The sequence below is a fragment of the Hyperolius riggenbachi genome, chromosome 4, assembly GCF_040937935.1.
Source record: "Hyperolius riggenbachi isolate aHypRig1 chromosome 4, aHypRig1.pri, whole genome shotgun sequence".
Classification (NCBI taxonomy): Eukaryota; Metazoa; Chordata; class Amphibia; order Anura; family Hyperoliidae; genus Hyperolius; species Hyperolius riggenbachi.
The window spans coordinates 387168751-387189873 of record NC_090649.1 but is presented as its reverse complement, the minus strand read 5'-3'; the positions used below and the strand labels follow the sequence as shown (position 1 = coordinate 387189873).

Sequence of the window (21123 nt, the reverse complement as noted above, 5' to 3'; positions counted from 1 at the left end):
CTAGAGCTGCTTCATCTCTCTGCTGTGGTATGTTTTTTTTTTCTTGTTTTTGTTTTTAGGGTCTAAACTTGTGAAAAAAATTGCACGGCTTTTAGACCCTAATCTGAGGTTAAACATGACTGTGAGTCAAGTGTTTGATTTATTTGTCCTGCAGCCTAAGGAACGAGCACATTGTTTCTGGCTCCCAGGGTTGCACAGATTAATATGTAGGATACTGTAGAAGAAAGCAGTATGGTTGCAGAGAACAACTTGACTCAAAAATCCATTAACTTTTGAGGGCACATCAGAACTTGAATCTGCTTGGTTACTGTAGTCAACATATACTGCATTCCTTGTTGTTTTAAGATAACACCCTTCCCCAAGCAAGCAATTACACGTTTTCCCCTGTAAAGCCCCGTCTACACGGGGAGATGTTGAGGCGGTCCAGCGGCTCGATTAGCCGCCGGATCGCCTCTTCCACGTCCCTGCGCGTGCGCCGCATTCTATTTCCCGCTTGTCCCCGCCGATCTTCCACTTGATTCCCTGCCATTGTCCCCTCGCGGGGAGCAAGCAGGGAATCGGCGGAAGCAAGATCCGTCCTGTCGGATCTTATCAATCGAACCGCAGCAGCGGCTCGATTGATGAGGAGCATCGCGGCCACATCTACGCGTGTAGATGCGGCTTAATGTCCAAAACTGTTCCACTTCTATGTCTTAATTATCCCCTTCTTTCCCACAGCACCTAAACCTCAACCTACTGCCTGGTCCAAGTGTAAAAATAAGGCCCACAAATCAGGGCTGTGGAGTCTGAGCAATTTTTGGGCACCTGGGGCCATATGCAATTAACTTTCTCCTGAGTTTTCTCTTAGTCATAAATGCATTTTAAACCACCAGCAAGCACAAAAATATTCTGAAAATTTTTGACAGTACTTTACCTACTTTTGGTATTTTTTCCCATTTCAAAATGCTGAAAAGTCATTTTAAACAGAAGATGAAACATTATCTTCTAACTCACTTAAGTGAAAAGGTGAATTGCATATGGGCCCTGGAGTCAGAGGTTTCATAAACTGAGGAGTTTGATGATTTTTGTACCTACTCTACAACCCTGCACCAAATATTCACCATATAAGGAAATTCTGGTGAAACATTCCCTGGTGCATAGAGAACCTGAAACATGCACAGAAATGATCAGGACCCCAATATTACACTGACTGCCGTGTTATCTCAGTGCCTGCAAAGGAAAGAAGATTAGACTAGATAAGAGATAATACAGCCACTGTGCAACTAGGAAAGGCTGCAGTAAGACAGACCACATTAAAACCGGTATAGGAACTTATAGGATAGAAAAAATAAGGCTGAAAATTTTGTCACAAAGTCTCTTTAAGGCGCGTAGACGCGCCGTATTTTTACAAACGACGGGTCCGCCAGACCCTCCTGCGGGGCGGTCGTTCTGCCGACAGTAGCACGTGAGTACAGGCTGTCTGCAGACTGATAAGACTGAGCAGATCAGTCAAAAACAGTCTTATACAGTCTTAGTCTTCCGACAGCCTGTACTCACCTGCTACTTTCGGCAGAACGACCACCCCGTGGGAGTGTCTGATTATACCAGTCGTTTGTAAAAAATACGTCGTGTACGTGCCTTTATGCCTGTCTCTTCCTTTTCCTTATGTTACTTTCTTCTAGCTTTATATTATTGGGATAAATGGACTGTTTACACAGCTATGGCTACCCTAATTTTTTGTTGGTACTTAGGGGATACCTATCAGACATTCTATTATGTTCTCCATATGCTATTTCGTTTTTACTATGCTCCTTGGTGTATGATCCCTATTGGGCCCAAGGCTGCCGCTCAGTTTTCATTGCAACTGATGGAGAACATATGATTCGGATTCTGTGACACTACTAGCACCCCTCATTATAGCATTACTTAGGCATTTCCTTCTTCAGCTTTATTTGGAGTCACACTGGTTTGTGGCTCCTTCTTATTTGTTTATCATGGTTCTTTGTATGCATAAGGTGATCTCTATATGCCAAGATTTGTTACGCGTACAATTTGTATTATTTGCCTCTTGTCTCTTTATTCTCTTTGAAAATACAAGAATGTTAAAAAAAAAAAAAGCTCAAAGCGCTCATAGTGGGAACAAGCCCTAATAGTTTAATTGATCGCTCCCCTGCCGTCCTCCACCGGCTCTGCATTTGTCAGCAATTCCTCCCAGTAATTTCGGGAGTCGGGGTTTACTGCGCACCTCATCATGCTCCAGTCGCCAGGAGCGTTCTGAACCTGCACAGTAGTCCCCTCCTTTCCCTGCGCCGTAGTAATGCGCAGGCACAGAACATTCCCAGCCGGGGGAGCACGTGCGGCCGCACAGCGCCTGCAGACTGGGTGAAGTTACCGGAAAGATTGCGAATTAACGAGGAGGCGGCGGATGACACCGGGAGAACGATCAGGCCGAAGGTGGGCTGGAGGAAGCCCCATGTATGTATAAACTTTTGCTTTTGCCCCAATCTCAGGTACACTTTACAATCTACAAAATGTCTTGTGTTTTGTTCACTGAATCATATGTACTCTTTCTTTATGCAATAATGATGCAACTCATTTCTGTAAATCTGGAGGTAAAAAAAAAAAAAAAAAAGCAAGTATATATTTCAATACACATCAATACGTACAAGTTTATTGTGTAGAGCAAGGATACAGCTTATAGTTTTGGATGCAACTGAATGTCCATTACTTGTCTAAACGATTTCCTGCACCTGGACATGGTGAGGAGAGCATGTACACAAGCTGAAATCCAGTCCATTGGACAAATGAATGTAGCAGCTAAAATAAATCCATTTGAAATATTTACACCTAGTACAACACAAATCTTTGTAACCCAGTAATGCAAAAAACCAACACATTCATACAGTATAATAGTAACCGAGGGATGCACACTCGTGCTTATAGACAAGCTGTAACAGAAAGAGCAAGTGAATATACAGCATACAAGGTTAGCCATACATGTACCAAATTATAATCCTGTGTAAGAATTGACAGATACCCTTCCATATTTTATATTACATATTCATAAAACATTTTTGAAGTGCAAAAATGAGTGCAGGTTATGCTCAAGGATTTCAGGGAAATAGGACGTGTTTGTGCAATTTTTATTCTGATTAAAAATGGAGGTGCGTGGACATATTGAAGCTTCTCCACAATCTTCTCTATTGAAGGTCTTCTCTATACGAAGGTCATTCTGGTCAGAGCTAGAATTCATACTTTCTTCATGGTCATGTCATCGAGGAGCTGAATTTTGCTCTAGCGCAATTTGGTGGAGATTAGAGTCAGAGTTTTGTAGTGGTGGCTGCACCAGCCTGGAGTATCGAAACGCCTATACAGATAGCCTAAGGGTGCATACACACATCAGACTATAGTCTTTGGAAAATGAAAGATCACAGACCAATCTTACCACCCTTCATGTAGTATGAGAGCCATACTCTACACAGTCTTTTCTATGGAGCTGAACTCCACATCAGAAAAAATGATAGTCTATGAGATCTGCAGATCATCATACACACATGATTTAACTGACATTCATCTGCAGATCAAGCAATCATCTGCAGATCTGAAAATCCATCCTGGTGGATCTGATCTGCAGATGAATGTCAGTTAAATCATGTGTGTATGATGATCTGCAGATCTCATAGACTATCATTGCAATTTGCAGGAATGGATTTTTGGCAGGAACAGATCTTTTGCAGATACTGATCTTTTGTGTCTGTACAGCATGTGTGTGTGTAGCATCTTGCAAAGATTTTTTTCTGATGTGGAGTTCAGCTCCATAGAAAAGACTGTGTAGAGTATGGCTCTCATACTACATGAAGGGTGGCAAGATTGGTCTGTGATCTTTCATTTTCCAAAGACTATAGTCTGATGTGTGTATGCACCTTAAGAATTTCATACATGAGGCGTGTATATTGTATCTCAGTGTAAAACACCTTTAAAGGGTTCCCATACTTAATAACACTATCAATGCACTGTCACTAAGTGGGATGTAAAAATTTGACAGGTTTTGAAGTAATCCATCCCCTTATGAGGGATTCTCAGGGTTTTTTTTCCCTTCAAAAGCACTTACTGAATGATAGTGTGCAAACAGGAAAATAGGCCAGCCATGATATTGGTCCTCTCCAGGGAGGGATTTTGCAAAGAATAAAAGATAAACTCAGAATCCCCCACAAGGAGATAGATTAGTACAAAACCTGTCAGATCTGTCAGATTTTTACAACCTACTTTGAGTGACGACATTAGGGAAAAGTAAATTATAATGCATTCTAATTTGGTAGAAATGTACTTCTCACATGTTCTGTGTACACATGCATTTTAAAACTTTACACGATAGCGTAGCTTTAAAGTAAACCAGCAACTAGCTCAAAGCTTTATACTTACCTGGGGCTTCCTCCAGCCTCTGGTAGCCAGTTAGCATCCTCAGTGTCGGTCCGATCCCCTCTGTTGCACCAATGTGGAACCTGCAAGCTGGGTTGCAGGCTCCTGTGAATGCACTGTCCCAACCACATGCCGCTACCGATCGCGCTCCTGTGTCCCGGGAGGATTTTGCCCTAGTGTAGTCACAGGCTTAACGAACTGCACATGTGCAGAGCGCTCTCGGACATGGGAGCATGATCAGGGAGTGCTCGTGGCTGGGACCATGCATGCACAGTAGTCCCCGACTGGCAGAGTCAGGGACTTTACCGGGGTTAATAGCGGCACAATGGTGGAGACCAGGAAGATGAGGAGGGAGCAGATGGAACTACGGGAGCTGGAGGAAGCCCCAGGTAAGTGTAAATCCTGTGCTAGCTTTGCCTCAGGTACACTTTAAGTTCTTCCCTCAATTTCTCTCCTATATTTATATGGAGAATTTGCTAGAGGCTGCTGCCATTATTACTGGCTTCTCTTTAGTCATGTAAAGAGGAGGCACTCCGGAAGGATGCAAGATGCAACATAGATCACAGCAGCATCATTAGTGTCACAATACAGGAAGTGAGGGAGAATGTCTCCAATATAAGTAGTCAATAAGATTCTAATAATTCCAGCTTGCCTGCAAATTGAATCCACATTGTATGCGGCTTGGAGTTGTGCTAGTAAAATGCACTTCCTGCTGGTTCCTATTGGTCCAGTGCCAGGCTGCATACACATTATTTCAAGCCAGAATGGTCAATAGCAACATATTCACCATCTCTTGTCTCCAAATAGGTGGGGGAAAAAGTGGTCTTTTCCCCCCCTCAATGAGCATGTTTAACTAAAATATTAAATAAAATTACCATGAGAACGCCGAATGCTGGTTAAAAGCTAATTTTGGTTCAGAGGCCCACATTTTGGAACCATGGCAAAGAAAGACTAACGATCTTCAGGTTTAAAAAGTGAAGTTCAATATCTGCAAGTAGGAAAAACATTTCCCCACAAAGACGGGTACTATAATTGTTAAAGAGAAATTCCACTTTAGTTATAAAATGGTCGTATACGATACACAGATCAGTTCTGTACAAGACTTTTTCTGGGGTAAACATTATCTTACCATTTCAGTTCAGAGTCGGCAAAGAATTTACTAAACTGTAAATAAGCTCAAATCCAACCACAATAGTAGCACTCTTGAGTACAGAATGCACAGAAACTCCCACCATTCTGCATGAGTAAATAGCTGCACAGAGCAGAAGCCCCTGCTATTCATTTTCAAAACCTGCACTAATCTTGTGACTAATATGCACCACTAACACTCCTGTCTGCCAGTTTCTGATAAAGGAAACCTAAACTAATTTTTTTAAAAAGCCAGTTTAACTTACCTGAGGCTTCTACCGGCCCCCTGCAGCTGCCCTGTGCCTTTTTTTAAATTAGTTTATTAATCCTAATAATAATCTTAACATTTGTACAGCACTTTTCTCCTGTCGGACTCAAAGTGCTCAATAGCTGCAGCCACTGGGACGTGCTCAAGAGGCCACCCTGCAGTGTTAGGGAGTCTTGCCTTGAACTCCTTACTGAATAGGTACTAACCCTAGCCAGGATTTGAACCCGGGTCTCCCATGTCAAAGACAGGGCCCTTAACCAGTACACTATACAGCCACTAGATTTCCTTTAAGAACACATTGGAACAGCTGTGTTTATAAGCACACAAAACAGATTGAGGAAACTGAATATTTGCCACTAAAGACCTGTATGTAGGAGCTGCACTGAACAGCCTGAATTTTCTTTTCACGAAAAGTGGAATTTCCCTTTAATACCATCAGGGCTGGAGCTGGTCTTGGTATAGAGTTCATCAGCATGGGTTACAGAACAATGAAGTCATGTAAGCTTCCACCATTCATAGAATGAGCCTCTCCGCAGTTAGAAGAAGCTGGTCTTCAGTTTGATGGTGGGAGCACTTTGTATGGCAGGAGCAGGCTGTCGGGAGGCAGCTTTAGCTTTGCTTGCCTGATTGGCTCGGATGGCGGCCTCTAGACGCGCTTTAAGCTCTGGAGCTGCTCCCATTACAGTTTTGAATGCATGAGGATAGAGAGGTCCAATACACATCAAGTTCTGCAGTGCAAATTCATGGAGATCCTCAGATGATGGAGATACTGAGCTAAAAGTGTTGACATCTAATAAGTAGGATATCAGTGTGGGGACAAGCAGAGCAAGAAGCTGAACTCCTGTGGGGTGCAAAGATATAAAAAAAACACACATTATTGTACCAATATACCGTAAAACCATCAATCAATCAATCAATCAATCAATATAAAATAACCCATTTAAAAAAAAGAGCAAAAAAACTGCTGAGCAATAAGATAAATAAGCACATATAGAAAACATTATAATGAAAACAAAACATTATAATAAAAACATTATAATAATAATCCTAACATTTGTACAGCACTTTTCTCCTTTCAGACTCGAAGCGCTCAAGAGCTGCAGCCACTAACGGAGTGCGCTCAAGCGGCCACTCTGTAAATGTTGGAGGGTCCCGGCCAAGGACTTCTTACTGAATAGGTACTAACCAGGATTCAAACCCTGGTCTCCCATGTCAAAGGCAGAGCCCTTAACCAGTACACTATTCATCCACATAATTTTATAAAAATTACACCTTAAACTAGTTTAGGCAAATGATTTTAAAACAGTTATATTATTTTTTTAACCTTCCTGGCGGTTCTTTAAATTTTGCCAAAAAGGCAGAAATACATTTAAAAAAAATTTTTTTTCATGTAAAGCTACCAAAGTGGTAGCTACATAAAAACAACACTAGAGGGCGCATGTGTGCCTCTAGTGCGATCGTCACCGGCATCAATAGCAAACAGGGGCATGCGTATATATATGCGTATATGGCGACGATCGGAATACCGTCATGGACGTCAGACGCCTCCGATCCAGCCCATAGCGCTGCCTGGTAGTCATTGGTCCGGGCAGCGCAGGGCTCTGGCAAGGCCCTCTTCCGCCGCTGCATGCGGACGATCGCCGCAGAGCGGCGGCGATCAAGCTGGTCGCGTGGCTAGCAAAGTGCTAGCTGCGTGTACAGCACTTTAAATGAAGCAAATCGCCCCACCAGGGGCTAAGATATCCTCAGCGGCGGCTTACCGCTAAGAGGGTTTTTTTAATGGACACAAAAATAAATACAACTACACCTAATTCATATTCCTAAATATTGTCTCACTGCACATCTAAAAAAAATTAGACCTTTTCTATTCTTGAGTTTTGTGGACAGTCGTCCTCCCCAGGTATTATCAGAGTTACAGGACAGCTGAAGTGAGAGGTATAAGGAGGTGGCCATGTTTATTTCCTTTTAAATAATACCAGTTGTCTGGTTGTCTTCCTGATCTTTCATACTTCAAAATCACACCTGAAACAAGCATACAGACAATCCAGCCAAACATCCGTCAAACATCTGATCTGTATGCTTGTTCAGGGTCTATGGCTAGAAGTATTAGAGGCTTGGGATCTGCAGGACAGCCGGGCATTTTGCATTGTTTAAAAGGAAATAAATATGGCTGCCTCCATATTCCTCCCACTTCAGTTGTCCTTTATATGTGATCTAAGGAGCACATCAACTTGCTTAATAAAAACTAAAAAGCAGCTTTTGGAGTCGTTTTCCTAGGCATGAAGATCTGTGAAAAATGCTGAGATGATGAGAACTTCTGAAAAACAGCAAACCCGGACTGAATATTTTTTTTTTCAAAAAGGTCCTGTTATTGTGTTGCAGCCCTCAATTGGATCATATTAGAATATGGTGAAGGTCACTGAAAGATTAGTGCATTAGGTGTGTACTACCGAAATGAATTCGAATACGATTGTTTTATGCCAAGAAGGCTATAGCAATACAGTGGAAACAGCCAAATGAGCCTACAATCATGGATTGGGTCACAATGACAAATAAAGATCATGTATCTACAAGCTCATAAATACGAAGTAAGAGGCTGTTCCAATGTGTAAAAATGATAATAAGAATAAAAAAAACTAGTCCAGGTTTTTGCTCCAGCACTTTTGTCCCTTCCCCCCGTAGGTAAAAGCACATGCCCACACCTGACATGTTTCCAGGCAAGAGGAGAAAACATGATACTGAGGACTCTTGTTCATGCATGTGGTGTAAAATGTCGACCATTTTATACAGTAAGAAATAATTTACTCACTATTTATTTCTTCTCCCAAAGCAACCAAAGTCTCCAGTACTTTGACTCCTTCTTGCACAGCCATCAGCTCTGTATTATTACTTGGTCTTTTTCTTTCAACAGCCTTCAGGTTTTCTACCAATATGGGGGCCAGTGCATGAATATAAGGGGTAGAGAGGGCTCTGTTGGAGTGCTGGAACACTGACAATATAAGCTGGTAACATTTAGCTTGTACCTGTAAATAAAGTGTGAAATCATCAGTTTGTTACCATGACAGACACTCCAAAGAGATGAACAATGTTTTGTATTTCATAATACTCCAAAGCTAGTCAAAGCAGAAGAGCCACAACTGGGCAGATTTCACGGGAATTGGCAGATGTTGCAGTGAGGATATTCTACAGCTCTACATCAGCGTTCTAGAGGAATAGCCTTGCAAGGAAGGAGTTATCCCCCACACTGTTCTACAATGTTCCATTCTCTATTATTATTTTGTATTTACCATATTTTTCGCACCATAAGACACACCTAGGTTTAGAGGGAAAAATATAGTATAGTATGGTACAGGGGCATCTTAAGGAGCTTCCCCCACCCACTCCCAAGCGGTCTCTATCTAATCTGTGCTGTCTAGCTTAAGTTGCTCCCACTGCCCCTGAGCACATCAGACCACAGATGAAAGCAGATTTCACCACCCTAGGGCCTCCATCAAAAAGGCTGCAATAAAGGCATCCACAACAGCCAGGATCAGCAGCCACAAAGCCAGCAACAGCTGATAGGTACCGTGTTTCCCTTAAAGAAAACCTGAACTGAAAATTAAAAGTCAAAATAAACATGTACAGGTCATACTTATCTCCCATGTAGTCTACTCCTCAATCTCTTTCTCCTCTCCTGCGACCTGTTTGTCTACTGTGATCAAGGGAATTCTCTGTCCTCCATTTTGAAAATGGCCATTACCCCATAACAGCTTACTGGTCAGCACACTGTTAAACTGTAACATCGCCCACTTGAGCCATAGGGAAACAGACATTACTTGGCACAGCAGTTGTCCTCTCAGCTATAACTGACAGCAACTGATAAATAACTGACAGCAACTGATATATTACAGTTCTGACAAAATGTTGTCAGAATTGGAAGGGATCATTGTCAGAAGAAAATGGTGAGCTTCTGAGATGAACAGATGGCAAGGTAACTATGTAATGTTCATTTGAAGTTACCTCATGTGTTTATTTTAAATAATTTTACTCAGTACAGGTTCCCTTTAAAGTAAGACATCCCCAAGAATAAGCCCTAGCAGGAATTCCTAGCATACATGAAATATAAGCCCTCCCCCGAATGTAAGCCCTAGAAACAGCCCGCATGACACCAGCAAGTCACGCTCAATACAAAGCCTGGATACAGGAGAGCAGCAGTATAATGTGAGTTCTACAGTCCTGTATATGTCAGGCAATTTGTGTTTTTGTTGGAGCCAGCCCTCCTGATCTGTTGTGATAAGCATCAGCAGCACTTTACCTCTTCACCTTCTCCCAGGACACACAGCTTATCCTATCATAGCTCTGGGGAGCCTGACAGAGTTCTCAGCTTGCAAGAAATAGACTCTTACCCACATGATCAGCGGAATCAATTTCTTGTAAGTGAGAGCCACAAGCTCTGTGCATGCTGCTTGTGTTTCAGCATGGCATGCAGTATATACATTTTGTATAGGAAAACTATCAGTGTTTCCCCCAAAAATAAGACATCCTCTGAAAATAAGCCCTAGCACCTCTTTTGGAGCAAAAATATATATAAGACAGTGTCTTATTTTCAGGGAAACACGGGTAAGGATACCAGATGAGGGGGTAAGAGATCCCCTAAATGTGTAAAATACCAGTCCCAGTTAATTACCCAAAATAGTTAGATTGCCTGAGCATAGATGAGGGCTGTAGGCAGGTCAGCCATGAGTGCTAGAGATCAAAGGTGCAGGCAGAGGTTGCAGGCAAGGTGATCAGTGGCAGCAGCATGCAATTGTCAGCTTCAACCACTGTCTCCTTTCACGTGTTTGAGAACAAACAACTGCAGTGAGAGGACCGTATGCTACATGAACAGTGTGATCTTCTATGTACCCCAGACAAATATGCAGAGATAGTGCAATGGATGACCTGCTCCCCCGCTAATCCTACTGTAGCCCAAGCAGTGTGATCTATGTAATAAAGACAAAAAAGGGAATCTGTTGGAGGCAGAGAGATCATGAACTGCGTGAGAGGGTGGCGACCCATGCTTTGATCCAATCGGACAAGTATACAGATAACCCAATCCCTCGCCAAGCCTCCTGTAACCCCAGCAGCTCTCAGAGGAAACTCTCACCTGATCCAGCAGTTTCTCAGTGTTAGTTTTAGTGGGGGAATGGGTCATCCACATACTTGTCCAGGACGGATCAAAGCATGGGACGCCGCCCCGCAGTTTAGGATCTTTCTGCCTCCACTAGACACGCTTTTAATTTTTACATAGATCACACTGCTAGGGCTACCAGAGTCTTAGCGGGGGCCGCTGCACTTAGCTGGAGCTTCTACCAGCCCAAGATCAGATTGTGAGCGTTGTCAAGGGCAGTAAACGATCTGTATTCTTAAATATAATTTGTAAAGCACTGAAGAAGAAAATAAGAGCCCTATGGAAATACATAATCTTTTTCACTAATTCTTGAAGTCATTTTTGAAAATGTGTACCTACCCAACTGGGATGTAAAAGTATCAAGGCAAAAGCTCAGAGAACTGCTGGTGGCAATAACTTTGGTACGGATAACACGAACTTCGTGTTGACAAATTCTGGTAGTGTAATGAAAAATAAGTTTGCCACCTAACTTACAAACCTTTTTTAGATACCCACAATCGTTACAAAATGCAGGTAAGATTTTCTGGACTTCTCTCCCAGGAAGGACCTAATCTCACAACTATACGCTAGTATCTGGTATCAGCACCTCCCCGATGTCTCGGCACTATGAGCAAGTGGCAGAATAGATTAGCAAGCACCTGGGACACCAAGGAACGTTCGAGCATCTTCAAGAATATGGGCAGTGCACCTATAAAATTCCACCTTAAATGAAAGAACATATAAAATATTGTATGACTGTCTAGAACCCCATAGCACCTAAAAAGGTGAGGTTTATGTTCCTCCGTATCTTTTTTTAGGGGCTGTAGTGGCATAGTTGATCATCTCCACTGTTAGTGGGCGTGCACTGTGGGGAAACTTTTCAGGGAAATACATTTTTTCCTCAAGTTTGGAAATCTTGGATGCCGCAGCAAACCCAGATCCTTGGGTGTCTCTTCCACAAATTTGTCCCTTCCTTATCCAGCGAGGAATAAATTACTTAGCCATATTTGCCTTGCTGCCAAAGCCTTGCTCTCCCTTTCCTGGAAGAAATCTCATCCTTCTAGGGCAACTCTTTTGCACAAGATCAACGAAATTCAATTGCTGGAGCAGCTAACCTCTATAAATGACAGAAATTGGACATTTTTGAACATCTGGGGCACTTGGTCTGCATGGGCCTCCCTGTGAGCCTTCTGACTGAGGGGCTGGAGGTCTTACTTTATTTATGATTTATTCATTGTACTTATAAAGCGTCAACATATTAGCAGCGCTGGACATTCGTTTAGGTTACAGACAATATTTAGGGGTGACATACAGCAAAATGACAATACATGAATACAAGAAAAACCAGATCGTGCAGCACAGTATGAGTACAAGGTAATGCTTAGTCAGTCACTGGATGGGAGCATGGAGATTAGGCAAGTTAGGTTCACTCAGATGCATAGCATGGGTGCACAGTAATGGAGGTGCATGTTCAGGTAGGATACAAAAGGAGGAGGACCCTGCCCAAAGGCTTACAATCTAGAGGAAGAGGTAAGGACACGAAAGGTAGGGGACCAGAGTTCAGCTGTGGGTTTAGAGCACTTGTGAGGGGTGGTAGGGGTACTTAGTATTAGCCCTGGCCATTGGTTTCAGATACTGGAGTTGCTTAATGGTATTGCATCTGGTGCTTTGCGTTATTTGATTTGCACTGCACAAGGGTGGCTGTTGTAATAGGTTTCTATATTTTTGCCCTTTCTCGCATGAAGACAGTATCATTACTGCATTCACAGTTTCGTACCTGTTTTTTAATTTGGAAACTTCAATAAAACATATTGAAAAATATAAAATCAATAGAATTTGGCAGTTATGAATCCACATCTGCATTTCCTTCCTTTAAAAAAACTTACCCAAGGGTCGCTGGAGGCCATTGCTGCTTTGAAACGGTTTATGCACCCTGTCTGCAGTGACTGCACTCCAATGAGCTCATTGCTTGCCGACCACAAGAAGAGTACAACGGCTGTTAGTATGTTTACTTCATCTGGTGTGTGTTTTGAGTCACCTGCATAAGACAATGAAATAGCAGCATATAATTTTGAAAACCTATTAAGACATTACATTGTTATATAAAAACAGGTGCACATTTTCCGAAATGTAATAAAGATAGATTCAGATTTAAATCTATTCATGGGCTTGGTAAACAAAAAAAGATACTTTTGTTGTCTACTATTAAAATGTAATTGTTACCTTCATGATACCATATTTATACAAGGGCAACTGTATTTTTGTCATTGGTGATCATTGCTTGGACGATCAGTAATGTAATTCACTTCAAGAAGTGCTCTGTTCACTTGACAAAAACATCAACAAAAACAAAACATTTGTAAAGCTTTTTCCTCCCGTAGGACCCAAAGCGCATAATAGATCACCAGCTACTACCATTACTTCTCTCATATAAGTTAGTGGTAGGTGGCCCATACACTTTTATTGAGGCCACTTACTTCTTAAAAAGAGGTGATGTATGGCTGAAGTGGTGAACGGGGAGTCTGGAAAAAAATATCATTGTTCTTCAGAGCTGCCAATAAACAAAAAATTAGAACTGCTATTTTGCAGTTTATGAAGTGGTGATCTGGCTGATTGCAATGTTCTAAATATGATTATCACAGATTATCCTACTGAACTTTACAAACATAAGTGACCATCAGACATAAAAGTGGCAATGTTTTATAAACATGGCAATCTGAAAAGTGCTTTTATTTCAGCAGACTGCCGCCTTTATTGATAGCCCCTTAGGAAACTTCAATCGGTTCATAGGCTATTGATATTTACACTCTACCTGAGCCATTCCTTAAATTATAATAAATTGTAATTTGGTACTAAATTTACCAAACATAGGTCAACAATAAGGTCAGCAACTGATCCCACCCAAACTTAAAAATATTTGGCTAATGGTGGCTGTTCTTTCTGGTTGAACTTAATGAATGGATGTCGTTTGTCAACCAAATTAAATATGCCGTCCACTCGATCTCTATGAACACACGCTCGACTGCGGTCTCCCAAAATGGACGTGTCGGCTATGAATCGTTAAAAAGAAAAAAAGTGTCCCAATGACTGTAAAAAAGAGCGATTATAGTTTATGCAGACTGATTTGTCCTGGCGAATCGGTTTGGACAATAATGGATCACTCCATACAAACTACTCATATGTGCCAAATTTTGCACTTCCAGTTTCTCATTTTTGTGCTTCTGCTAATGATTAGATTGGCGGACTGTCATCATACCTTTGTATCATTCAACCACCCTCCAATGTCGTTCATTCGTCGAAAAACGGCAGGGATGGGTCATTTTTCCTAATGATGGTAATAGAGAGTTTATACGTTGCCAGCATGTTGGAGGGAACTGATTTATGTCAGATTGAATCACAGTGACTGAACTGAGTGGAGAAAATGATGTGTATGGCAAACTTAACCACTTGAGGACCACAGTCTTTTCGCCCCTTAAGGACCAGAGCCTTTTTCTCCATTCAGACCACTGCAGCTTTCATGGTTTATTGCTCGGTCATACAACCTACCACCTAAAGGAATTTTACCTCCTTTTCTTGTCACTAATACAGCTTTCTTTTGCTGCTATTTGATTGCTGCTGCGAGTTTTAGTTTTTATTATATTCATCAAAAAAGACATGAATTTTGGCAAAAAAATGACTTTAACTTGCTGTACTGACATTTTTCAAATAAAGTAAAATTTCCTATACATTTGAGCGCGAAAGTTATTCTGCTACATGTCTTTGATAAAAAAAAACCAATTGAGTGTATATTTATTGGATTGGGTAAAAGTTATAGCGTTTACAAACTATGGTGCCAAAAGTGAATTTTCCCATTTTCAAGCATCTCTGACTTTTCTGCGCACCGGTCAGGTTTCATGAGGGGCTAAAACTCCAGGATAGTACAAATACCCCCCAAATGACCCCATTTTGGAAAGAAGACATCCCAAAGTATTCAGTGAGAGGCATGGTGAGTTCATAGAAGATTTTATTTTTTGTCACAAGTTAGCAGAAAATGACACTTTGCGACATAAAAAAATTAAATCTACCACGGACTCACTATGCTTCTCTCTGAATACCTTGAAGTGTCTACTTTCCAAAATGGGGTCATTTGTGGGGTGTGTTCACTGTCCTGGCATTTTGGGGGGTGCCTAATTGTAAGCACCCCTGTAAAGCCTAAAGATGCTCATTGGACTTTGGGCCCCTTAGCGCAGTTAGGCTGCAAAAAAGTGCCACACATGTGGTATTGCCGTACTCAGGAGAAGTAGTATAATGTGTTTTGGGGTGTATTTTTACACATACCCATGCTGGGTGGGAGAAATATCTCCGTAAATGACAATTTTTTATTTTTTTTACACACAATTGTCTATTTATAGAGATATTTCTCCCACTCGGCATGGGTATGTGGAAAAATACACCCCAAAACACATTATACTACTTCTCCTGAGTACGGCGATACCACATGTGTGGCACTTTTTTGCACCCTAACTGCGCTAAGGGGCCCAAAGTTCAATGAGTACCTTTAGGATTTCACTGGTCATTTTGAGAAATTTCGTTTCAAGACTACTCCTCACGGTTTAGGGCCCCTAAAATGCCAGGACAGTATAGGAACCCCACAAATTACCCCATTTTAGAAAGAAGACACCCCAAGGTATTCCGTTAGGAGGATGGTGAGTTCATAGAAGATTTTTTTTTTTTGTCACAAGTTAGCGGAAATTGATTTTAATTGTTTTTTTTCACAAAGTGTCATTTTCCGCTAACTTGTGACAAAAAATGAAATCTTCTATGAACTCACCATACTCCTAACGGAATACCTTGGGGTGTCTTCTTTCTAAAATGGGGTCATTTGTGGGGTTCCTATACTGCCCTGGCATTTTAGGGGCCCTAAACCGTGAGGAGTAGTCTTGAAACCAAATGTCGCAAAATGACCTGTGAAATCCTAAAGGTACTCATTGGACTTTGGGCCCCTTAGCACAGTTAGGCTGCAAAAAAGTGTCACACATGTGGTATCGCCGTACTCAGGAGAAGTAGTATAATGTGTTTTGTGGTGTATTTTTACATATAACCATGCTGGGTGGGAGAAATCTCTCTGTAAATGACACATTTTTGATTTTTTTTTACACACAATTGTCCATTTACAGAGAGATTTCTCCCACCCAGCATGGGTATGTGTAAAAATACACCACAAAACACATTATACTACTTCTCCTGAGTATGGCGATACCACATGTGTGACACTTTTTTGCAGCCTAGGTGCGCTAAGGGGCCCAACGTCCTATTCACAGGTCATTTTGAGGCATTTGTTTTCTAGACTACTCCTCACGGTTTAGGGCCCCTAAAATGCCAGGGCAGTATAGGAACCCCACAAGTGACCCCATTTTAGAAAGAAGACACCCCAAGGTATTCTGTTAGGTGTATGATGAGTTCATAGAAGATTTTATTTTTTGTCAAAAGTTAGCGGAAATTGGATTTTTATTGTTTTTTTCACAAACTTTTGACAAAAAATAAAATCTTCTATGAACTCATCATACACCTAACAGAATACCTTGGGGTGTCTTCTTTCTAAAATGGGGTCACTTGTGGGGTTCCTATATTGCCCTGGCATTTTACGGGCCCAAAACTGTGAGTAGTCTGGAAACCAAATTTCTCAAAATGACTGTTCAGGGGTATAAGCATCTGCACATTTTGATGACAGGTGGTCTATGAGGGGCAAATTTTGTGGAACTGGTCATAAGCAGGGTGGCCTCTTAGATGACAGGATGTTTTGGGCCTGATCTGATGGATAGGAGTGCTAGGGGGGTGACAGGAGGTGATTGATGGGTGTCTCAGGGGGCGGTTAGAGGGGAAAATAGATGCAATCAATGCACTGGGGAGGTGATCGGAAGGGGGTCTGAGGGGCATCTTAGGGTTTGGCCAAGTGATCAGGAGCCCACACGGGGCAAATTAGGGCCTGATCTGATGGGTAGGTGTGCTAGGGGGTGACAGGAGGTGATTGATGGGTGTCTCAAGGTGTGATTAGAGGGGGGAAATAGATGCAAGCAATGCACTAGCGAGGTGATCAGGGCTGGGGTCTGAGGGCGTTCTGAGGTGTGGGCGGGTGATTGGGTGCCCGCAAGGGGCAGATTAGGGTCTAATCTGATGGGTAACAGTGACAGGTGGTGATAGGGGGTGATTGATGGGTAATTAGTGGGTGTTTAGAGGAAAGAAGAGATGTAAATACTGCACTTGGGAGGTGATCTGATGTCGGATCTGCGGGCGATCTATTGGTGTGGGTGGGTGATCAGATTGCCCGCAAGGGGCAGGTTAGGGGCTGATTGATGGGTGGCAGTGACAGGGGGTGATTGACGGGTGATTGACAGGTGATCAGGGGGGATAGATGCATACAGTACACAGGGGGGGGGGGGGTCTGGGGAGAATCTGAGGGGTGGGGGGGTGATCAGGAGGGAGTAGGGGGCAGATTAGGGACTAAAAAAAAAATAGCGTTGACAGATAGTGACAGGGAGTGATTGATGGGTGATTAGGAGGGTGACTGGGTGCAAACAGTGGTCTGGGGGGTGGGCAGGGGGGGTCTGAGGGGTGCTGTGGGCGATCAGGGGGCAGGGGGGGGAAAAAATCAGTGTGCTTGGGTGCAGACTAGGGTGGCTGCAGCCTGTCCTGGTGGTCCCTCGGACACTGGGACCACCAAGGCAGGAGGCAGCCAGTATAATAGGCTTTGTATACATTACAAAGCCTATTATACATACGTGCAGCGGCGATCCGGGTGCTAGTAACCCGCCGGCGCTTCCGAACGGCCGGCGGGTTACAGCGAACGGTGGGCGGAGCCAGTCCCCGGCGGCTGATCGCGTCACGAATGACGCGATCGCCGCATAGCCACTCCCGCAGCCGCCCCCGCCGATGGGCGTATTGCGGTCGTTTGGGCCCGGACTTTGCCGCCGCCCATCAGCTGGGGGCGGTCCTTAAGTGGTTAAGACATAAAAACAAAATAACTTAACCAGTCTATAAAGTACAGGCAATTATTACCTACCAGCTAGTTACATAGTTACATAGTTACATAGTTATCCTGGTTGAAAAAAGACACACGTCCATTGAGTTCAACCAGCACAGAGTACAACACCAGCCTGCTCCCTCACATGTCCCTGTTGATCCAGAGGAAGGCGAAAAAACCCTTACAAGGCATGGTCCAATTAGCCCCTAAAGGGAAAAATTCCTTCCCGACTCCAGATGGCAATCAGATAAAATCCCTGGATCAACATCATTAGGCATTACCTAGTAATTGTAGCCATGGATGTCTTTCAACGCAAGGAAAGCATCTAAGCCCCCTTTAAATGCAGGTATAGAGTTTGCCATAACGACTTCCTGTGGCAATGCATTCCACATCTTAATCACTCTTACTGTAAAGAACCCTTTCCTAAATAAATGGTTAAAACGTTTTTCCTCCATGCGCAGATCATGTCCTCTAGTCCTTTGAGAAGGCCTAGGGACAAAAAGCTCATCCGCCAAGGTATTATATTGCCCTCTGATGTATTTATACATGTTAATTAGATCCCCTCTAAGGCGTCTTTTCTCTAGACTAAATAAACCCAGTTTATCTAACCTTTCTCGATAAGTGAGACCTTCCATCCCACGCATCAATTTTGTTGCTCGTCTCTGCACCTGCTCTAAAACTGCAATATCTTTTTTGTAATGTGGTGCCCAGAACTAAATTCCATATTCCGGATGTGGCCTTACTAGAGAGTTAAACAGGGGCAATATTATGCTAGCATCTCGAGTTTTTATTTCCCTTTTAATGCATCCCAAAATTTTGTTAGCTTTAGCTGCAGCTGCTTGGCATTGAGTACGATTATTTAACTTGTTGTCAATGAGTACTCCTAAGTCCTTCTCCAAGTTTGATGTCCCCAACTGTATCCCATTTATTTTGTATGGTGCTAGACCATTAGTACGTCCAAAATGCATGACCTTACATTTGTCAACATTGAATTTCATCTGCCATGTATGTGCCCATATAGCCATCCTATCCAGATCCTGTTGCAATATGACACTATCTTCCTGAGAGTTGATGATTCTGCACAATTTTGTATCATCTGCAAAAATAGCAACATTGCTCACTACTGCATCTACTAGGTCATTAATAAATAAATTGAAGAGCACTGGACCCAGAACAGACCCCTGTGGGACCCCACTGCTAACAGTCTCCCATTTTGAGTACGATCCATTGACCACAACTCTTTGTTTTTTGTCCCTTAGCCAGTTCCCTATCCATGAACACAGACTCTTCCCCAGTCCTTGCATCCTAAACTTTTGCACCAGACTTTTGTGGGGAACAGTGTCGAAGGCCTTTGCAAAGTCCAAGTATATCACATCTACAGCATTCCCAATATCCATATTAGCATTCACTACCTCATAAAAGCTGAGCATGTTAGTCAAACAGGACCTGTCTTTAGTAAACCCATGTTGATGCTGAGAAATAAGATTATTTTCTACTATGAAGTCATGTATAGTATCTCTTAGTAACCCCTCAAATAGTTTGCATACAACTGATGTTAAACTTACAGGTCTATAATTTCCTGGATCAGATTTTTTGCCCTTCTTAAATAATGGGAAAACGTGGGCTGTACGCCAATCCACTGGGACTCTGCCAGTTGCAAGAGAGTCACAAAAGATAAGATAAAGGGGTTTATCTAAAACTGAACTTAATTCCCTTAGGACCCGAGGATGCATGCCATCCGGGCCAGGTGCCTTGTCTATTTTTAATTTATTTAGTCTTGCCTTCACTTCTTCCTGCATTAAGTATTTAATATTACAGTTAGAAGATTGAGACTCTTCTGCCTCTGTAGTTTGCAACAGTGCTGTTTCTTTTGTGAAGACAGAAGCAAAGAAAGCATTTAATAACTCTGCCTTACCTTGGTCATCCACCATTGAGTTCCCATCCTCATCCTTTAGGAGTCCTATACAGTCAACCTTTCTTTTTTTAGAGTTAATGTACTTGTAAAACTTTTTTGGGTTAGATTTGATATCCTTAGCGATTTGTTTTTCAGCTTCAATCTTTGCCTGCCTAATTTCTTTTTTACAATTTTTATTGCACTGCATAATTGCTTAGTGCAGCCTCGGTCCCCTCCTGTTTTAAGACCTTATAGGCATTCTTTTTCCTCTTCATTTTATCTTTAACCTTTCTATTCATCCATAGAGGCCTTTTTTTATTCCTAGACATTTTGTTTCCATATGGGATATACATACTACAGTATTGATTGAGTATAAGTTTAAAAGCTTGCCATTTCCCTTCAGTGTCTTCCCCTTGTAGTACATTATCCCAGTTCACCAAACTTAGTGCCTGCCTAATTTGAGTGAACTTTGCCTTTCTAAAATTCATAGTTTTAGTGGTCCCGCTGCCCCGTGGCCTATCAGTCACCAGATCAAACGTTATCATGTTGTGATCACTATTTCCCAAATGTTCTTGAACCTGCACATTTGATACATTATCTGGTCTATTAGAAATGATCAGATCCAGTAACGCATGCCCCCTAGTTGGTTCAGTTACCATTTGAGTCAAGTAATTGTCCTGTAGTGCTGCCAGAAATCTGCTGCTTTTACCAGAATGGGTAGCCTCAATACTCCAGTCAATGTCTGGAAAGTTGAAGTCGCCCATAATTATGACCTCATTTTTACCTGCAGCTTTTTCAATCTGCTGTAGTAATCGCAGTTCTGCAGCTTCATTAATAAGAGGTGGCCTGTAGCATACCCCAATAAGCAATTGGCAACTTTTATTTCCACCATGAATATTTACCCAAACGGACTCCACATCTTCGCAATCTTCCTCCATCTCATCGTTGAGGACAGCTGTAAGAGAATTCTTAACAAAGAGACAAACCCCTCCACCTTTTTTCCCTGTTCTATCCCTCCTAAACACATTGTATCCTTTTAAATTAGCTATCCAGTCATGGCTTTCATCCATCCATGTCTCGGTTATTCCCACAATGTCATAGCCTTTGTCATTCAGAATGAACTCTAGTTTGTCTATTTTATTTGCAAGGCTCCGAGCATTGGTTACCATGCACTTTATATTTTTACCACCACATTTACCAATTTTGTTTACATGAAATTGGCTACTTGAATTTTTACCAACCTCCTTAATCTTTACACTGTCCCCACCCCCCTCTCCACCCTCCATAATGATAGGTTCCCACTGTCT

General features: G+C 42.3%; 1 protein-coding gene across 2 annotated transcripts in view; it reads right to left on the bottom strand.

Moving 5' to 3' along the window:
- Window positions 1-3856: 3856 nt before the first annotated feature.
- Window positions 3857-21123, bottom strand: part of HEATR5B (HEAT repeat containing 5B) — a 106917-nt gene continuing 89650 nt past the window's right edge. For both annotated transcript variants that reach the window (XM_068232131.1, XM_068232132.1), the window contains exons 34-36: window positions 12809-12960; window positions 8604-8817; window positions 3857-6635 (exon numbers count right to left, since the gene is read on the bottom strand). In XM_068232131.1, the coding sequence (XP_068088232.1) occupies window positions 6331-6635; window positions 8604-8817; window positions 12809-12960 (671 nt within the window). In that variant the 3' untranslated portion in view covers window positions 3857-6330. The remainder of the gene's footprint in view (window positions 6636-8603; window positions 8818-12808; window positions 12961-21123) is intronic.